Here is an 18,767-nt window from a genome sequence, read left to right as displayed (position 1 = left end):
TGACTTGCTGTCTGCTCACTGGAATCAATGAAGGGCGGGGTGCGGGGGAGATGCACCAAGTTCAGTGGGGAAAGACTCTCGAAGCCAGCTTGTTTGCCCCTTCTCTCTAGAACCATCTTTCTCTTCCTAAAGATTCCATAGGCAGCCTACCTTCACATTTTTCTGTGCTATTATTGCACTTCCGTTTCAGTTCACCTTGGGTTGTCAGACCACTAAAGACAGAATTTGGGGAACAGATACATTATTTTCTCCCAGAGTGCACTGCCTTGGGAAATTGGGAGCAACGAACTATTAGGGTCAGGGGTTCACCCTGGTCATGTAAGGATTTATCATTGGGAGTTGGGGTGACCCTCCTATCTTGAGCGTTCAGCCTCACCCAGTGTTAGAGATGACTTTCCTAACTCCACCCAGGGCTCTTATGGGAAGTGGGCTGGGCCAAGATGACTCGCCCTCTGAGTTTAAGGAAGATAGATAGCCTTCCCTGCATAGGCCTTGGCCAGGTTCCTGGAACCACCAAGGGCTGGAGACCTAGTCCCCATCCAGGAGCTCTCCCTTGGCCCCACACCCTGGTGTTCCTGGCCAAATTGCTGGAAAGCTCATTGCCCTTCATGGTCTCCCATTTCTTCACCTCCCACTCACCACTCTCCTGGGGTGACTCTAAATTCACCAGCATGTTCATCGTTCCATCCAGCGGACACTTGTCCATCTCTTGACTTCTTGGTCTATTCTGCCAGCATTGGCTCCTCATTCTATCCTAGGTGTTCATGTCACCTTATGAACCTCCAATTATCACCCATAGGTAACTAATCCAAAAGGTGGTATCTACAGAGACCGCTCTTCCAAACTGCAAACCCGTGTAGATTTCTGTGTATCCTCTGGGATATGTCGCAGGCACCTCATCCCTCAAGGCCCCAAATGATCACCAACCTCTAGTTATTCAAACTAGAAACTAGGGTATCAGCCTTGACTTCTCTCTCCCTCTTAAACCTCCATATGTATTTGCTCAACCTAGACCTGTCCATTCCACTTCCTGTATCTCTCCCAAATCTGTGCACCCTTCCCCATTGCTGTCATCCCCATCCTATTCAAGGCCACCATCATTGCTCAACTTTCGCAAAGACTTCCTAAAACTGGTCTTCCTGCTTACACTCTTGCCCCCTACAGTCCATTCTGCACACAGCAACCAAAGTTATTTTTTAAAAAGAAATCTGGGGGCATCCTGCTGGCTCAGTTGGAAGAGTGTGCAACTCTGGATCTCTGGGTCATGAGTTTGAGCCCCACATTGGGTGTAGAGCTTACTTAAATGAATAAAAAAAATTATTTTTTTAAGATTTTATTTATTTGACAGAGAGAGACACAGCGAGAGAGGGAACACAAGCAGGGGGAGTGGGAGAGGGAGAAGCAGGCTTCCCGCGGAGCAGGGAGCCCGATGCGGGGCTCGATCCCAGGACCCCGGGATCATGACCTGAGCGCCCCATGAATAAAAAATTTTAAAGAAATAAAATGAAAAATCTGAGGGGCGCCCGGGTGGCTCAGTCGTTAGGCGTCTGCCTCCGGCTCAGGTCATGATCCCGGGGTCCTGGGATCGAGCCCCGCATCGGGCTCCCTGCTCAGTGGAAAGCCTGCTTCTCCCTCTCCCACTCCCCCTGCTTGTGTTCCCTCTCTCGCTGTGTCTCTCTCTGTCAAATAAATAAATAAAAATCTTAAAAAAAAAAAAAAAGAAATCTGGTTACTTCTGTACTAACAACTTACATGACTCCATAAGGCCTGGCCCCTGCTTCCCATCTCCCACCTTCTCTCACCCTGCTCTTCCTAATCACTCACAACGATCCAGCCAAATGATCTGTTGTTCTTCAAACATGCCTACCACAGGGCCTTTGTACTTTCTGCCCCAAATGCTAATCTCTCAATTCTACACACAGCTGGTTTTCTCATCCTGCAGGCTTCAGCTCAAATGTCACCTCATAGACAGGCCTTCCCTAACAACCCTTTCTAGTGAGGCCTCCTCCTACATCTTTGTTTCTATATTTGTTTACTTATTTATTGTCTATCTCTCCAAGTAGAGGACACCTTATCTGCTTGTCTACTACAGTAACCCCAGCACCTAAAATTGCCTGGTATACATTTGACACTCAAGAAACATTTGTTGAATGAGTGACTAAGTATGGCTGACAAGGTTCTGGGGCATCCGTTGCCCCTGCTGGCCTCTGTACCAACTCAGTTATACTAGCCGTCCAGGTCTCAAAACATGCCACACTCTCCCAGGGCCACATTCTGCCTGTACACATCACCATTCCCTCTGCCTCAAATGTTCCTCTTCACCTCACTGTCTAGTTAATTCAGGGCTCCCCTTAAAAGATCACTTCTTCCGGGTGGGGGGGATCTTCTCTGACCCCTTGACAAAAAAATGATGCCATTTGTTTCTTCAGCAGCCCGGATGCCTTCACACTCAGTCTTGTTTCATCCACATCAGGCTTTGCTGGGGTGTAAATTCCACTAGGACAAAGTCTGTGTGTCTCTCTGGCTCGCTGCTTACACCCCAGGGCCTCGCCCAGAGCCCAGACCAGCGCAGTCCTTAGTGTTTATTGACTGACTGATGCTAACTGTGGAGACCAGGCACGTTCCCAAAGAGGTCACCACCACTGAGCAGCCCAGGCCAAGGGCCGAATGAATAGAAATGATCCACTTGTAAAGGAGTTTGGTGTGAGGACGGCCACGGGTGGGAAAGTGAGGAAGGATTTAGGTAAACCGAGAGGAGACAGGAAGTCTTCCTGGGCATGTGTAAATTCCTCAGGGCAGATATACTGGGCATATTTAGAGACTGAGAAACAGATCAGCATCGTCGGAGTTGAGAATTCCTGATTCACATTTTGGAGGTTCCTGAAGGCCTGGCCTCACTTCAGTGATCTTCAGAGAGTCTCCACCAGCTGGTCCCACACTACCTACAACATATAGCAAACTGAACTTGTCCTTCTCCTTATATCCTCGTATCTCCTCCTCAGAATTCCCCATCTTGGTTAAAGATGTTTTTGGGGCTTGTCCTTTACCTCATACGCCTCAATCGATAACAAAAATCTACCTACTCGGGGCACCTGGGTGCCTCAGTTGATTAAGCGTCTGCCTTCGGCTCAGGTCATGATCCCAGGGTCCTGGGATCGAGCCCTGCATCAGGCTCCCTGCTCAGCCAGGAGCCTGCTTCTCCCTCTCCCTCTGCTGCCACCCCTGCTCATGTTCCCTCTCTCCCCCGGAATAAATGAATGACTGAATGAATAAATAAATACAATCTACAGACTCAGCATGCCAGAATGATCTACTTAAAATTCAAGTCTGATCAAATGGTTCCCCTTGAGGACTCCTCATGGCCTATAGGGCTAAAGCCCATATTACTCAGCACACCTTTAGTCCTGTATGGTCTGACCTGCTCACCTCCTGCTGCTTCCCCACCCATTCCTATGCTCCAGCCAGGCCCCAAACTGAACCATACTCCTGAAGCTTGCTCTTTGGGATGTCTAGTGCCTTCCTGGCCTGCCTTGACCTAGTTCATCTCCCACTATAAGAAGCTGTTACTGACCAACTCTCTTACATAATTTTAACTGTCCTCCTGGCCACCCCATCCCCTGTGCATCTCTCTCGTTTTTTTGTTGTTGTTGTTTGTTTTTTAAAGATTTTATTTATTTATTTGAAAGAGAGAGAGCGGGAGAGGGGGAGGGGCAGAGGGAGAGGGAGAAGCAGACTCTCCACTGAGCAGGGGGCCCTACAGGGCTCAATCCCAGGACCCCAGGATCGTGACCTGAGCCGGAGTCAGACACTTACCTGACTGAGCCACCCAGGTACCCTCTCTCTTGTTTTTATCAGTGTTTGGCAATTATTTTCCTACAGTTCTGTCTACCCGACAAATTATAAACTTCTTGAGGAAGCACAATTGTCTTATTTCATCTTTGTATCCCAGCACAGGGCACTGTAAGATTCTTAGAGCATGTAAGAATAGCAGCTAAAATTTATAAACCACTTACAGTGAGCTAAGAATTTCACATGCACTGACTTGTCAGTGCTCACAACAACCTAATGATAGGTACTATCATTATACCCGGTGACAACAGAGTAAACTGAGGCAACAGAGAGCTCATTTGCCCAAGTTTATTTGCCAGGTCCATAGGTTTAATTCAAATCTGGTCTTAACCACTTAGGACTATTGCCTCAATACATGTTTGCCGAAGACCAAACAGCCAATGATGGTCCCCAAGTGTATGATTTAGGACTTTCCTCGTTTAATCCCCTCTTCTAAGGGGGAGAGGGCTGTCAGACCCCCGTTCCAACACTCCAGACCCAGAGAATAACCGAGAAGCGCCAGTCTGGGCATCGGTTGCGGCTAGGAAAGGCCTTTCCTTTCAGGAGGTAAAGGGGGACTGAGAGCGCTCGGATCCGGGCACACCCGGGGCAGTAGCGCGGGGTCGGGGGCAGGGTCTGGCCAGTGCCAGGCAGGCTGTCCGAGAGGTGGGGGGTCCAGCGTGGGTTCCGGAAGCAGGAAAGCCGAGCAGGTGTGGGATCTAAATTAGGCTGAGGGCCGGGAGGGCGCTCCGCTCAGAAGGGCACAGCTCGGCCTCCGCCCTCAGCGGAGGACCCTCATCTCGGGCGTTCGTTGGCTCGCAGGCCTGGAGTGGGCTGAGACCCGCCCAGAAACAGGGGAACGGAGGCTCCGACGAGCCCCTTTGGCTCCATAGGTTTTCTGCCCTGAGGTGCTCAGAGAGCCCCACTTCAACTCCGGCCTCTTCAGAGAAGTGGCTGCACGCTACGGGGTAAATGCCGGCGTGGGGGCGCCCGGGGGCGGGGGGGGGGGGAAAGAGCTGGGAGCCCCGAGGGAAGGGCGGGGGATCCTGGGCCGGAAGGCGTCCCAAGCTCGGCTGGGAGCCGGCGCTCTCTTTCGACGCCACCCGCTGCCCCCGCCCCGGAGCCGGCCGGGACGGCACAACGTCTCCGCCCCCAGCGCACCGCGCACCTCACCTTGAACGTCGCTCCACCCACCGCCATCCTATTGGGCCGGCCGGACCGAGGCGAGACGGCGATTGGCCGAGGTTGCTCCCGAAGGCCCCGCCCATCTCCCCGCCCCCGTCCCCGTCCGCCGGTACTTTGGACGGCGGCGTGGCGCCCCTCCTCCCCGCCCGGTCCCCGCCCCCTGGAGCAAATGCTGCCGAGCTGCGGCCGCGGGGCAGATGCACGCGCTCGGGCCCTTCTAGCAGGCGCGAGCAGTCGCTGGGCGCGCGAAAGCGAAAGAAGGAAGAGGAAGGGAGGGCGGGGGCGGGGTGTTGAAGAGGGGCGGGAGGAGGAAGAGGAGGAGGTTGGAGCGCGCTCGCGCTTGGCCTCGCGCCCGCGCGGAGGGAGGGGGAGAGGGGCGCGCGCGCGCACGCTCGCGTTCTCGCTCGCTCCATCCATCCATCCTCCGGTCGCGGCACGCGCGCGCGCTCCGGGCTCGCGCCGCACCCCCCGCCCGGGAGAGGCGGGCTGGAGTGGGGGGCGGGGGGAGGGGCGCGCGGACGGCGCGCGGACTGCGCGCGGGCGGGGTGAGGTGAGGAGGAGGAGGCGGCGACGGGACGAGAAGGGAGGGGAAGGGGCCATGGCCGCCCGGTGAGGCGGCGAGGCGGGGGGGCGGCCCGACCCCCCGGCCCCGGGCCCTGGGCCCCGGGGAGAGGCGAGGACGGACCGACGGACATGGGGCTCCGGAGCAGCCGCCGCCGCCGCCGCCGCCGGAGGACGCGGCCCTGAGAGGCCGCCGGGCCCCGGCGCGGCCCCCCGGGCGGGGTGAGTACGGGACGGAGACGGGGAAGGGGGAGGGGCCTGCGGGGGGCGGGGGGCGGGGCCCGAGGCGGGGCTTGGGCCCCCTCCCCCCAGGTCTGGGTCAGCGCCCCTTCCCCTCCCCCCGGGCCGACGCGGAAACGCCCGGCTTCCCCCGGCTTCCCGGCCCGGCCCGGGCCCCCAGCTCTCCCCCTGTCTGGGTCCCCCCTGGGCGGGGCAGGGCCGGCCGGGGAGGGGGCGCGGGGCCTTTGTTAGGGAGCCAGGCCCCAGCCCCCGGGACAATAGAGACACCCTCCCGGACTCCTCTCCCCGGCCGGCTGGGGCTGTCGGCGGGCGGGGAAGGAGAGGGGCCGGGACGCGTCCCACTCTGCCCACTCTCTAGGGGTCGGTCTGTCCCGGACCGGCGCCGGCCTCGGGCGGCTCGGCTCTCCTCCCCCCAGTCGGTATGATGCAGCAGCAGTGCCGCAGGGACGGGGGAAGAGCCGAGGCCCGGCCTCCTACCCTCCCCAGTGCCCCTGGCTCATTTGTCAGTCCCCACCCCACTCTAGGCCGGCAGCTCCTTAAACTCGTACCCACCGTTCAGAGGGGCCCCGGACTGTGGGCGCTGTTTCTGAATCCTTTCGTGGGGATTCCTGGACTTTGGGGCTCTTGGAGAGACTTCCGGGCTGGTCCTGAGGGAGGGAGGGTGGTTATCTAAAAGGAGAACAGGTAAGGGGAGTGCCCACTCCCGGCATGCCATCCCAACCGGGCTCTATCCCCTCTTCTTGCTCATGGTGGCCAGAAATGCTCCTTCAGCTCTAGGTTTCTGTGGGCTCTGCTCCCCTTCCGTAGTCACAGGCTTATTTCAGGGGAAGACAGAGTGGGGTGAAGGTTGTAGGGTTCTAGGGCCATTCCTACTTCTGGTAGCAGTACCCCCCCAAGTGGACATCCTGGCTGAAAGCAGAGGTGACTCTGAGGAGAGCCTAGGGAAGGGGGGGGTGTATTTAGGAGTCTGTGCAGTTCTTTGCCACACCCTGTGGGTTTGCTTTGAGGCCTTAGAGTTCCTTCTCCTCCCCCTGCTGCATTGCACCATGGGTATCGAAGAGGGGTTTGAGTTTGGGGGACCTGGGGTGAGCTGCTGCCTCCTATAGACCCAGACTTTGACTGGTGGCAGAGTCCAGGGCCCGAGTTCAGTCCTGGGAAGGACTAGGCCGCCTTTGGGTTTCAGGCCCTGAAGGACCATCCGGACTTAGGGAGCCTAGGCCTTGGGGAGGGGTATATCCTGATGGCAGGAGTAAGCTCCGGGCAGTGGGGTGCAGAGGGGAGGTGGCGGTCTGCAGAGGTGCTTGGCCTCACACCAACACCCCCCACCCCCATGTGTGCAGCCGTGTTGCCGCCCGCTGTGCTATGAGCAGTCAGAGCGCCGTCTCCACAAGAGTTTACAAATGAAAATGGAGGAAATGTCTTTGTCTGGCCTGGATAACAGCAAACTAGAGGTGAGGGCTCCCCCACGTGTGCCTCTAGTTCTTTCTCTTGATGTCTCTACGTCGCTATATCTGGCGTTCACACCAAAGAGGAATTTGGGTAGTCAGCCTGGTTCCTTAAAGGGAATAGCCAGCTGAAAAGGCCCAAGGATCTGGAAGAAGAAAGGACGCGGCGTCAAGACGGGGAAAATGGCAAAGAAAGCATTATCTTTGGCCAGGGTGAATTGACAGGTTTGGTTGGTGAGAGTTGCTCTCAGGCCAGGGGGCCGTGACCCTCCTGACCGCGGATGTTCTCCCCTGGGCCCAGGCCATAGCTCAGGAGATATACGCGGACCTGGTCGAGGATTCTTGTTTGGGATTCTGCTTCGAGGTACACCGGGCTGTCAAGTGTGGCTACTTCTTCCTGGACGACACGGACCCTGATAGCATGAAGGATTTTGGTGAGCTTCAGGGTTGAAGGAGAGCCGTCCGGCCCCTGCCCCGGGGATCCTTGGAAGTTCCTCCTCTGGAAACTGCACCAGATAGAGCGCCTGGAGCTCCTGTGAGCCTAGGCAGGGGGTTTCAAGAGGCCACGGGCGGGGAAACAAGAGGTGAGGGTCCCCTGCCTGCCCTGATCGCCACGCCTCTCCTGTCCCCAGAGATCGTGGACCAGCCGGGGTTGGACATCTTTGGACAGGTTTTCAACCAGTGGAAGAGCAAGGAGTGTGTCTGCCCCAATTGCAGCCGCAGTATTGCTGCCTCCCGCTTCGCTCCCCACCTGGAGAAGTGCCTGGGAATGGGCCGGAACAGCAGCCGCATCGCCAACCGCCGGTGAGGGCTTCGGGCTTCTGCCGCTGCTAGACCCAGAGCTGCTGGGCTCGTCTCTCGCACCCTGGGCCGCGGCATTGGGGCCTTGGTAGGGCACAGAGGGTGGCACGTGCTTGGCCTCTGTGGCCGCGGGCAGAGAGAGGTGGCCGCCTTGACCCTTTGTCTTCCCTTCCGTTGGCAGGATTGCCAATAGCAACAATATGAACAAGTCCGAGAGTGACCAAGAGGATAACGATGACATCAATGATAACGACTGGTCCTATGGCTCAGAGAAGAAAGGTGTTTGGGGATCTGGGGAAGCTGGGGTGGGTGGGCATCGGGGTGAGGTGGGCAAGTGGGAACTGGGTACATAAGGGTCACAAGTTGTTGTATTGGATGAGGAGGGGAGAATGTAGCTTTGTGTGTTTCCACGGGGGTCCTCAGATTGAGAACTTAAAGTGACCCTGCCCTCTTGTTTTTGTCTTCTTCAGCCAAGAAGAGAAAATCAGACAAGGTGAGAGCCGGGGCAAGCATGAGGGAAATTTGGGCGAAGGACAGATACCCTCCCCTTTGGGCAGGGAGTCCTCTGGTATCTTGACTCAAGTCTGAGGTCCATGGGGTGCCTCTCTGGGTTTTGGGGTGAGGGTGTCTGTGGTGGGCAGGAGGGCAGCGGAGGCCTTGGGGGAGTAGGGGAGGAGGGAATATGGGTAGGTGGGCCTCTTACTGGGGAGGAAGAGGAGGAATTTGAGGATGTTTCTTTGTCAAATCTTTTTTCCTTCCCTGGGTTCTCGGCTCCCCCTTATCGTTACCCTTTCCCCAAAGCTGTGGTATCTCCCATTCCAGAACCCCAATTCCCCTCGAAGATCCAAGTCTTTAAAACACAAAAATGGTAAGTGGGGCTTGAACGATGGGGGTGGTTCTAGCTGCGTCTGCTGGGACTCATTGCTGGAGGGGGGAGGTGGGGGGCTGAGGGGGACAGGGGTGTCGAGGGAGGGCCTGTGATCCTTCTGTCACCCCCACTTCCTCTCTGGTTATTTTCAGGGTTCTCTGTCTGTACCTCTGCGTCAAACACCCTTCCCCTTCTTTTTTCTTCTTCAGGGGAACTTAGCAATTCGGATCCTTTTAAGGTGAGTAGGTGCTGCCCCTCTCAGGTTTTCTCTTGTTTTCCTTGCTGTGAGCTGGGTGGGGTTTGGACAGGTGGGGATCAGAATGCCGATGCCGGAAGCACTAGCTGGGGTATTTCGGTCTTGCATATTTATGTTCTTGCTGGGTCCTGGCCCCTCCCCGGCATGCCGGTGGGATGGGCAGAATCACTGGACAACCGCTGGGCCGGTCGTAGGCCCTCCCACATAGAGACGGATGAGAGAGACTGGTTCCCCCCACCCATCCGGCCCTTCCCCCCCTCCCTCTGGGGCTGCCTCTTCTCTGACCTGTACCTTTGGTTCTCCCCCAGTATAACAACTCAACTGGGATCAGCTACGAGACTCTGGGGCCGGACGAGCTGCGTAACCTGCTCACCACGGTGAGAGACCAGGGAAGGGGAGGCCCTTGGGAGTGGGCTGGAGCCACAGGCAGTGGTCACATCCCTGGGGGGGGGATGGTGACAGCAGTCAGGGCCACGTAGCTCGCTCTCTCTGGAATCAGGTTTCCTGACCGGTGGTGGTCTGGGACTGTCCTGGACACCTTGGGGCCACTTCTGTTTGTGCGATGCAGCATTTTTACAGAAGAGAATATCTAGTGTCTAGAGTAGGCTCCCTCCATCCCTCCTTTCAGCTTCTATTCCTCTTCCAGCAATGTGGGGTGATTTCTGAACACACCAAGAAGATGTGCACAAGGTGAGCTCAGAACCTAGAAAGGGGGCCAGGGGGCCCTCCTGCACACTCACCATGGGCATGGGTCGGGAGTACCCTTGGACTTGAGCAGTGGGGCTCCCACCCTTCCCCTCCCTCCTCTCATGGTCAGGCCTTGGGCCACAATCTGGGGGCACTCTGTTTATCCCTTCCCGGTCTGAGTCCATTCCTCCCGCCTCTGCTGAGGAAAAGGGGCTTCACCTGAGGTCCTCAGACCCTTCCTGCCTTGTCAGGCTCTGATTAATTCTCTCCCCACCAGGTCCCTGCGCTGCCCCCAGCACACAGATGAGCAGCGGCGAGCCGTGCGGATTTATTTCCTCGGACCCTCAGTGTAAGGGACCCTCCAAGGAGGGTGGTGGGTTGTGGAAGATCAGGATGATGATTGGTATCCCTAAAGCCCTTCTTTGACCCCTCTCCTTTCCAGCGTCCTTCCAGAGGTCGAGAGTTCCCTGGATAATGACAGCTTTGACATGACTGACAGCCAGGCCCTGATCAGCCGGCTTCAGTGGGACGGCTCCTCTGATCTCTCACCCTCTGATTCAGGCTCCTCCAAGACGAGTGAGAATCAGGGATGGGGTCTAGGTAGGTGATACATCTGGGCCCCACGGGCTTTCTGCCCGAAGCCAGGGTTGTGGGGACACCTGTGTTCTCCTGACACAGCCCAACCCTCCTCCCTGGTGCCTCTTTCTCTTCAGGTACCAACAGCTCTGAGTCACGGAAAACCAAGAAAAAGAAATCCCATCTGAGCCTGGTAGGGACTGCCTCCAGCCTAGGCTCCAACAAGAAGAAGAAGCCAAAGCCCCCGGCACCCCCGACGCCCAGCATCTACGATGACATCAACTGACTTGGGTGCAGGGATAGCCTTTGGCTGAGCAGAGCCCTCTCTCCCAACCCCCACCCAGGTGGCAAAGCCTGGCAAATGGACAGCTGCTGGGGGTTTGGGCTTGGGAAGCTTGGTGGGCCAGGCAGGCAGAGGATCCAATTATGCACCCCTGGGGGGTGTCAGGGTCCTCTGCAATGGAGCACGACCCCTTGGCATGCAGGACTCAGACCTGGACATATTATGCCTTGGACATAAGTTTGGTGGGGAGGCGGTTTTCCTATTTATTCTGTGAGTTACTGGATGTCCAGCTAGGCCAGGGGCCTGACCTGGGCACTGTGCCAGGGCACTGCCTGCCCCCCACCCCAGGAACTGGACTAAGCCCTGCCGAGAAGCATCGTGGCTACCCGGGAGGCTGTGGGTTGGAAGCTGAGCCTGGAGGGGGCCTCCCCCAGCTGCCCTCAGCAATGTGAATGGGTCCGGTGCTTGGAGCTGAGGGGCAGGGCTGGGCGTGTCCTGTCTGTGTGCAGAATCCTATCAAATGCCCCCAATCCCAGGGGTAGGCAGGCACAGCAAGCTGTCTGCTGAGGTGGGCGTCCAGAGCTGCCACCGCCTTCCCTGCCCCCCACAGGGGCAGCCCTTTCCCCTCAGTCCCCATGGGCCTCCTTGGCAGCAGGAGCTGTCCTTTTGTTGTTGGGTGCCAGGAAAGGGCCTCCAGCCTCTACAGCTTCAAGGAAGGGGCAAGGGGAGGGTAGGAAGAGGGAGCTGTGTATCAAAATGACTCCCCTCCCCCTACCTTTCCTCCCTGACCCAGGGCTGGTGAGGAGTGGGGCCCCAAGGTGAGAGGGAACGGTGCTGCTTTATTTGAAATGTTTTCTTACCTCATTCCCTGCCCCAGGAAGGGGCCCAGCCTCACCCTCCTGGGGTGGCCCCATGTTCCTCCCGCCTACCCTGCCCCGCTGCCCTAGCAGGGCAGTCCAAGTTCCCAACTGCTGCTTGCTACCCCCCTCCTTCACCTTGACCAGCTTCAGTTCCTCTCTCGATGCTCCTGCCTCTGAAGCCTGCCCTGTTTCCCCTTCCTTAGCCGCTTTTAAGTTATTTATTCTGTACTTGTGGTTTGGGGCTCTGAGGAAAATCCTGATCTTTTACCTCTCCCCCTTTGCTAGGAGTTGGGGTGGGAAGAGGCTAGTCTCTGTGCTCTGGGTTGTCAGTAGAGGGGTGTCGTGCCTAGGCATTGCCCCTCTGTGGGACTATCATGCCAGTGTGCCCACCTGCCTGGTCTACATCCCGAAGAGATGTACTGTCCCACCTCCACGTGGGCACCATCGCTCCCAGGAGCCGAGCTGGAGGACTAGTCTGGGCTAGGAGCAGAGCTGACTGACACAGGGATGGAGTTGACCCTGAGCCATGTTCTCTGGCATTTGCTGGATGTGAACCCTGCCCTCTTCCCAGGAGGAGCCATCCCACATTTGGGTAGCTAGTACCCAGGACTGGTTGGACTGATTTGGGTTAGGGACCCTAGAGGGTTAAGGGAACAACGAGAGATGGGGCTGCAGTACCCCGTCTGGAACCCCAATCTCCCCCTGGGGTGGTTCTGATTGTGGCTGATGCCTGGTTACAAATTGGTTTTTAACCCAAGAATTGTGATTATTTTTTAAAAAGCCAAACAGATTTTGGCAGGAGTTAGAATAAATCCTGGGGCCTGGGCTCCTCTGTTCTTGACCCTCCAATGTCTTCTCCCTCTAAGGGGAAGCCAGAGGGAAAGGAGGATTTCAGCCAGCCTCCAGCCTGCTTCCAAATGAAGTTTTGGGAGTGGGTTGAAGGTGAAGGGAGGAAGGCCATGGGCCATTCTCCCTTCCGAGAGGCAGCTGCAGCTCAGGCCCTACCATACCCTTTACCCTCTGGCCTCTCCCTTTCCCCCCCTCTGGTTAGAGGAGGGAGAAGTGGGAAGTAGTTTGGGAACTGGTTTGTCCACATCCACTTCCCCATTGTTCCTTGGCCCGCCCTCAGGGCAGAGCCCCCTGCCCAAGCTGGGTAAGAGATGGGCTTGGTCCAGCAGGGACCCTGAGGGAGCAAATCCCTTTCCTTCTGGGGAGAGTGTGCCCCCCCTACCATGTAGTTGAACAGGGGCTAGGAGCTCTCCACTCCCCCTCCCTCGAACAGCAGGCTGTGTGGGTTTCAATTCCCATCCTTCCCACCCCGGCTAGGTGTCGTCCACCCTGTATCCTATCATGTGTCTGAGTGTGTGTGGGGGGGTTCTGTACTAATTTCCATGGCCGGTGGCTTTTCCTTCCATGCATCACTCCCCCCCGCATGCCCAGGGGCCACCCGCCTGGCATTACCGCATGCTGGGGTCATTGGGGGAGGGGGGAGGGGCTCACGCTGTCCTGTGGTCTTGAGATTTTTATTTTTGCATATGTAATCCACCCTGTACAGGTAGCTAACTTTGTAAACGCTGTGTATTTCCCCTGCCCCCATGGCTGCTGGTGTAAATAAACTGCATCTCCCGTTGGTAGCCCGGCCTAGCCACCCTCATTACCATGTTGACGGGGGCAGAGCAAAGCCATTCTCTTCATGTCACAGAAGGAGGCTCCACAGCCACAAAATGGAACTTTATTTAGTCACAGACACTGACCCTCCATCCGAGAACCCCAGAGGCAAGGGCCTGGGGCCCAGGGCTCCATACCCAGAGCTCGTCCTTGGAGCCGGGCAGGGCAGGACACTGGCCGAGGGCCAGAGCTGTCTCTCGCTTCCAGCCGTAGGCCTAGGCTAGCAGCAGCTGTGGCTTGGCCTCTCCCACTGCTGGGGGCTTGGCTTTGTGCCCCAGTCCCCTTTCTGACTGAGCTCTATAAAGGACTATTAAAAAAAAAAAAAAAAAAAAAAGCAAAGTGCTTTCAAAAAAGGGGAGAACACTGGAAACTATCCAGAACACAGAGAACACCCTATTCCTGCTACAGGGGTGGAGGGAGAAGGTAGAGGCGGCTAGGTGCCTATATGGAAAGCAGACACGACCTTCACTCCTGCTGCGTGACTTTAGTCTCAAAAGATGGATATTCCCTTAAGAAACAGAAAAATACTCCAGGCTCCCTACAGAAGTATGCTGGGGCCATGCTGAGCTGCCCTGGCAGGCGGCCCTGGGTACCGAGGAGCAGACATGCAGGACAATGGAAAGAGCTAGGGCCACAGCCGGGAGGACGGAGCCCAGGCTCCCCACTGAGCTGGGCTACCAGCTCAGCTCTGAACTTTAAGACCCTAAAAGGGAAGGAAGATGACATCCTCGTTTCTACCTGAGTTGTGCTTGCACAGAGATGGGATGTCTGTACCCTCGTGGACGTGAAGGGGAGGCCCTGTACCTGCCTCCTATGTCCTATGGAGGAGGACCTGCCACATCCTTTCCACCCCTCCCTCCCAAGCCCTTGGGCCCAGCTCCGGCCAGGAAAGGAGGGAGGCCATAAAGGAGGAAGACCATGCCTTTCATTTTCTCCCTATGTCCTTATCGTCCGTACATCCCAAATACTAGGAAGCTGAAGAAGACGGTGACCCCCACCAGGGAGACCGTGGCAGGTGCTGTGAAGAACTGGCGGTAATTGATACGGAAGTACCAGACCACACCCAACAGCACCACAAACACAGGCACCATGAGGCTGCCCACACTGACGCCGAGGCTGGGGGGTTCAGTGGCTGAAGAGGGGGCCAGGGAGGCTGAAGGGCCGGGAACAGCTGACCCTGGGGGTGAGCGGTGGCAGTGAATCACACAGTTGTCGGTAATGTTCAGGGAACGCAGTGTGCGGGCCGGGTCCTGCAGCAGACGGCCCTGGTAGATCAGTTTCATCTGGCCTTCTTGTCCAGGGAAGTATTTACTGGAAGGATGAAAGGATAGAAGGAAAGACAGAAGGCGACGAATGAGAAGGCAAACAGGCCTGGACCAACAAAACGGGGCAACGAGGGAAGAACTGAAGGGTGAGTTTCTAAGAAGTATCCCACCCACCCCTAGTGGGGGCTGGACCTGATACATCCCTGCCGCTCCCAGGTGGATACCAGCCTCCTCTCGGGTGACCAAGGGCTGAGGGCGTGGGGTATGAGCAGCCTCCCACTCTCCAGTCCACTCACCTCTTCAGGGCACCCACAGTATCCTCCGGCCTGGCCACAGCCAGCTCCTCGGTGTCATTGAGGAATTTGAGCCGCACACTGATGAGGCCAGGGCTGGGAGGGAGGCAGCTGCTATCCTCAGATCTCAGAGGGGCCTCTGGACTGCTGCTTTCTGGGCCCGCTTGTCTTTTGGGAAGGCCTTGGATGTCAAGCAGATGCTCAAGGCTCGGCTCAATACCACCCCCAGCTCCAGGCTCCCCTGTGGAGTCTCCCCCACCTTCGCCAGCCTCTTCAGCCTTCTCATCATTACCCTCGGATGGATGGGGGAGTTCGGTTGGCTCTGGGGTGCCTTGGCCTGCCACTAGATGGTCCACATGCCCCAGGTGGAGGACGGATGTGTCTCCAGCTGACACAATGGTGCCCAGGAGCTGGTTGCTACCGCTGTCTGCTACGTAGGTAGAGAGCCAAGCTAGGACCAACGCTAGAATCAGCACCACCACACCTGCCAGCACAGTCACCTCATTACCCACACCCTCAATGAGGGTGACATCAGAGAACTCCATGGCCTGGCTGCTGACTGGGTCGACACTGCAGGAACAAAGGGGGATAGCATCAGCAGGGTACGTGGGGTTGCAACCGGGTTCCTAGTTTGTTTCAGTCCTAACTGACTCAGCCCTGAAAGAGAATGGAGGTCAGTGTCCTATGGAAGAGGGAACAAACCTTCCTACCTCCGGACCCCTAACCTAAAGCTAAGGACTTACCCTTTGCCTCTATTGTGAAACACTAGCTTTCAGGTTCCACATCCTTCCTCTCTCACATTTCGAGCTCCCAAAGAGCGTGGATCATCAGGAAAATCTCATGGCCTTGTTGGGGCGACTGCTGCTGCCACACTGGCTGTTGCTTTTTTGGTAGGTGGGAAAAAACATTTGCTCCTTTGAGCCCTGAGTTTCTCTAGGATCTCTATCACTTGCTCTGGCAACTATGCCCCCCTGAGAAGCCTCCAAGGTGGCTTGAGAGAGACCAAAAAGCCCAAAATATTTTATTTTAGGGTCTTCTGGATGCATAGTGCAGCCACTCTTGCCAGATTGTCCCGTTTGAACCTTACCTCATTCACGGTCACGTTTTCAGGTTCAGATGTCAAGAACCAAAAAATTAATTTTTCATCAGAAGCACAGTCAGACCACCCCAAAGGGACACATCTGTAGGGGCCATCAGCAGACATTATGCAGCAGGGACCGTGTCTGCCACCTCTGAAACTCTTCTGACAAGTCCCAGGGAGCTAAGGAGGACAGACACCAGAAACACCGCCCTCCTGGGTCACCATAGGTTCGCAACTGCAAAACCACTAAGTGGAAAGGATTTGGAAAAGATTCCAAAATAGCTCTCATAATCCATATCCCTATCTCTCTTCGTGTACTGTGTAGTTTCTCCCTTGGCAGTTTCTTAGAAAGGCAGGAAGGACCTTAGAGTACCTACTCTTTCCCTCGGAGAATGTGTGGCTTTCACAGCTGTCCCCGGGGCAAATCCAATCAGATGATTATCATTAACAGGCTACTCTCACAATACCTATAAAACTTCATTATACTCTTCCACCTGTCCATCTGTCTCTACGAGACTTCTGGAAGACAAGGATCACGTGTATTTTTCTATGTACCCTAGTGCCCAGCATAATGCCATACTAGCTGCTCAAAGAATATTTGTGGAACATAACATCTGAATAGCTCCCACATCCTTATTTAGAACACGGGCCCTGGAGTAAAAAACAAAAAACAAAAAACCTGATTATAATCCTGGTCTTGCCCCTTACTAGCTCTGTAAGCTCGGACAACTTTCTCAGAGCCTCAGCTTTCTCATCAGTAAAATGGGGTTAAAAATAGTACCTACCTCATAAGGTTGTTTTGACGGTGACGGGAAATCATCGAAGCAAAATACTTAGCACAGTGTCTGGCACATTGCAATGGTTCAGTAAATAAATGGCAGCAATTCCTTATCGCTCCCACAACTAGCCCCTAATGGTAAGGATGGTTAATGTCACCCACCCTAATTCACAGACAAGGAAACTGCGGCGAACAGAAGCGAAAACGACTGGCACAGACACAGGGCACTTTCGTGGGCAGGGGCCGGGCAGGACCCCTGGTCTCCCGCCTCAGAGGCCTTTGGTGTCTCCTCAGTCTGTGGGCGACCCTGACGCGCGGTGAGGAGGGGTCCCGACCCTGCCTTTTCTGAGGCGAAGGCTCCGCGTGGGGCGGCCCTCTTCCCGCGGCGCTGGAGAGGAGTCGGTGGGCCCACCCGAGACGAAACGCTACCTGGTCCCTGGCTGCCAAGCTCAGTTCTCCCAGCCCACAGGGATAGAGTCCGGTGTGGGGGTCACAAACCATCCACACCCCTCAAACTTCGGGGCGGGGCTGGGGACGTGGGGGCGGGGCTTGCGTACGCGGGGAGTCATGGGAAATTAAGGGGGATTGGACCGGTACTGTGCCTGGATAGGGAAGGAGGTCCTCACCTGAAACGGCCAGACTAAGTATTTTGACTTCGCCAGGACGGCCCATGGACTCACCTTTCCGTAGGGGCCGGGGGAGGGGCTGGCTATCCCCGATTCTGTCCAGGGTCTCGTCTCTTCCGGCTTCTCCCGGAAGCTGTTTGAATCAGAGACAGGAAGGCCCGCCTCCGCGCTCTGCACCGATGACGTTAGTCTACGTAAGGCGGGCTGACGTAAACGTATTCTTTAAAAAAGGGACAGGTTTCTCAGCGGAAGGAGGGGCGGAGTTATTGTTGGCGGGATCGTCGCCCTCCGGGGGCGGGGCCACGCTCACTGGGCGGGACCTAAGCGGCCCATCGGTGAGGGGCGGGACTACATGGGGTTGGGGGAGGTGCTTGGGAGAAGGCGTGGCTTCACCTCTGGAAGACCGGCGTGTGGGCCAAGCTGGGCAGAACGTGAGCGGCGCTTCCCTCGTCCCGGCTAGTTCTTCCGGCCTTGCTCCCAGCCTCCAGAGCTGATTGGATTTATTACTGCTCTGTAACGCGCATTGAGCGGGATCAGTAGGGACTGGTCTCTCTGACCTCCAAAAGTTCAACTCAGGGCTAGTCAGGAGACAGGAGGCAATTTAGTTACCGTCCGGGTGCTCCCGAGAATGCGGCCCCAGCCAGTGTGGGACCTTGGTAAATAAGGTCAGACAGAAAGCCTTTCAAAGAAGGCACGGATTCAGTGCAGGCTTAAGGCACAAGAAAAGGAGCCCAGAAGAAAAGAGGAAAAAAAAGTTCAGCTCCCCAAAACTTAGCCGGATTTTTGCAATCAAAATTCTTTCAGGGGGCCTGGCTGGCTCAGTCCAGGTGGTGAGTTCGAGCCCCACGCTCGTCCTAGAGATTACTTAAAAGATTTTGGGGGAGCCGCCCCTGTGTGGCTCAGTCCGTTTAGCATCGGGCTCTTGATTTCAGCTCACGTCGTGATCTCAGGGTTAGGGTTAGTGAGATCGAGCCTCCCCACCCAGGGGCTCTAGGCTTAGCGAGGAGTCCACTTGGTACTCTCTCCCTCTCCCTCTGCCTCTACCCCCTGCGCTCTCTCTCTCTAAAATAAAGAAAGAAATCTTAAAAAAAAATTTTTTTTCAAAAGATATGTTAGGATTTTTGTTGTTTTCTGGTGAACTTTGGATTGAAGCATGAAAAAGGCAGACGAGGCAAACTCACAAGTGAAGGGTTCGGTTGTTTTCACCAACTGAACATATCAATGGAACCAGCACTCAGATAAAGAAATAGAAAATGACCCCAAAGTCCCCCTTCATGTCCTCTTCCAGCCACTAACTTACAGAGTAGACACTATTATGACTTCTGTTACCATAGATTAGTTTTCTCTGTTTTTGTACTTTGTATAAATGGAATCAAGCCGTCTGTCTTCTTATTCTTTTTTCCAAGTCTTATTGTGAAATACAGATAAATTTACTGTTTTAACCATTTTAAGTGGCTAATTCAGTG

General features: G+C 55.9%; 2 protein-coding genes across 12 annotated transcripts; one reads left to right on the top strand and one right to left on the bottom strand.

The window, feature by feature from the left end:
* Positions 1-5,609: 5,609 nt before the first annotated feature.
* ATXN7L3 (ataxin 7 like 3) lies at positions 5,610-13,224 on the top strand. 8 transcript variants are annotated; one of them, XM_036071259.2, is made up of 13 exons: positions 5,610-5,796; positions 7,155-7,265; positions 7,561-7,693; positions 7,892-8,063; positions 8,242-8,339; positions 8,531-8,553; positions 8,862-8,928; positions 9,081-9,166; positions 9,493-9,561; positions 9,813-9,874; positions 10,149-10,220; positions 10,314-10,471; positions 10,585-13,224. In XM_036071259.2, exons 2-13 carry the CDS (start codon positions 7,215-7,217, stop codon positions 10,731-10,733), a joined length of 1,140 nt encoding a protein of 379 aa, XP_035927152.1. In that variant the 5' UTR covers positions 5,610-5,796; positions 7,155-7,214; the 3' UTR covers positions 10,734-13,224. The 8 variants fall into 8 exon arrangements, with proteins under 8 accessions (XP_035927152.1, XP_035927154.1, XP_035927156.1 ...); XM_036071261.2 differs by having other exon boundaries at positions 5,617-5,796; positions 8,883-8,928; XM_036071263.2 differs by having other exon boundaries at positions 5,618-5,796; positions 9,138-9,166.
* An 82-nt stretch (positions 13,225-13,306) lies between these two features.
* TMUB2 (transmembrane and ubiquitin like domain containing 2) lies at positions 13,307-17,489 on the bottom strand. 4 transcript variants are annotated; one of them, XM_078065810.1, is made up of 4 exons: positions 17,356-17,452; positions 16,683-16,807; positions 14,820-15,386; positions 13,307-14,569 (listed from the first exon to the last, which is right to left on the bottom strand). In XM_078065810.1, the coding sequence occupies exons 2-4, from the start codon at positions 16,715-16,717 to the stop codon at positions 14,203-14,205; spliced, it is 969 nt and encodes a 322-aa protein (XP_077921936.1). In that variant the 5' UTR covers positions 16,718-16,807; positions 17,356-17,452; the 3' UTR covers positions 13,307-14,202. The 4 variants fall into 4 exon arrangements, with proteins under 4 accessions (XP_077921936.1, XP_077921937.1, XP_035927162.1 ...); XM_078065811.1 differs by lacking the exon at positions 17,356-17,452 and adding an exon at positions 17,302-17,320; XM_036071269.2 differs by lacking the exon at positions 16,683-16,807 and having other exon boundaries at positions 17,356-17,489.
* Positions 17,490-18,767: the final 1,278 nt, after the last annotated feature.

The sequence above is a fragment of the Halichoerus grypus genome, chromosome 2 (assembly GCF_964656455.1).
Source record: "Halichoerus grypus chromosome 2, mHalGry1.hap1.1, whole genome shotgun sequence".
NCBI classification, from domain to species: Eukaryota; Metazoa; Chordata; class Mammalia; order Carnivora; family Phocidae; genus Halichoerus; species Halichoerus grypus.
This window is presented reverse-complemented; position numbering and strand designations above follow the sequence as displayed.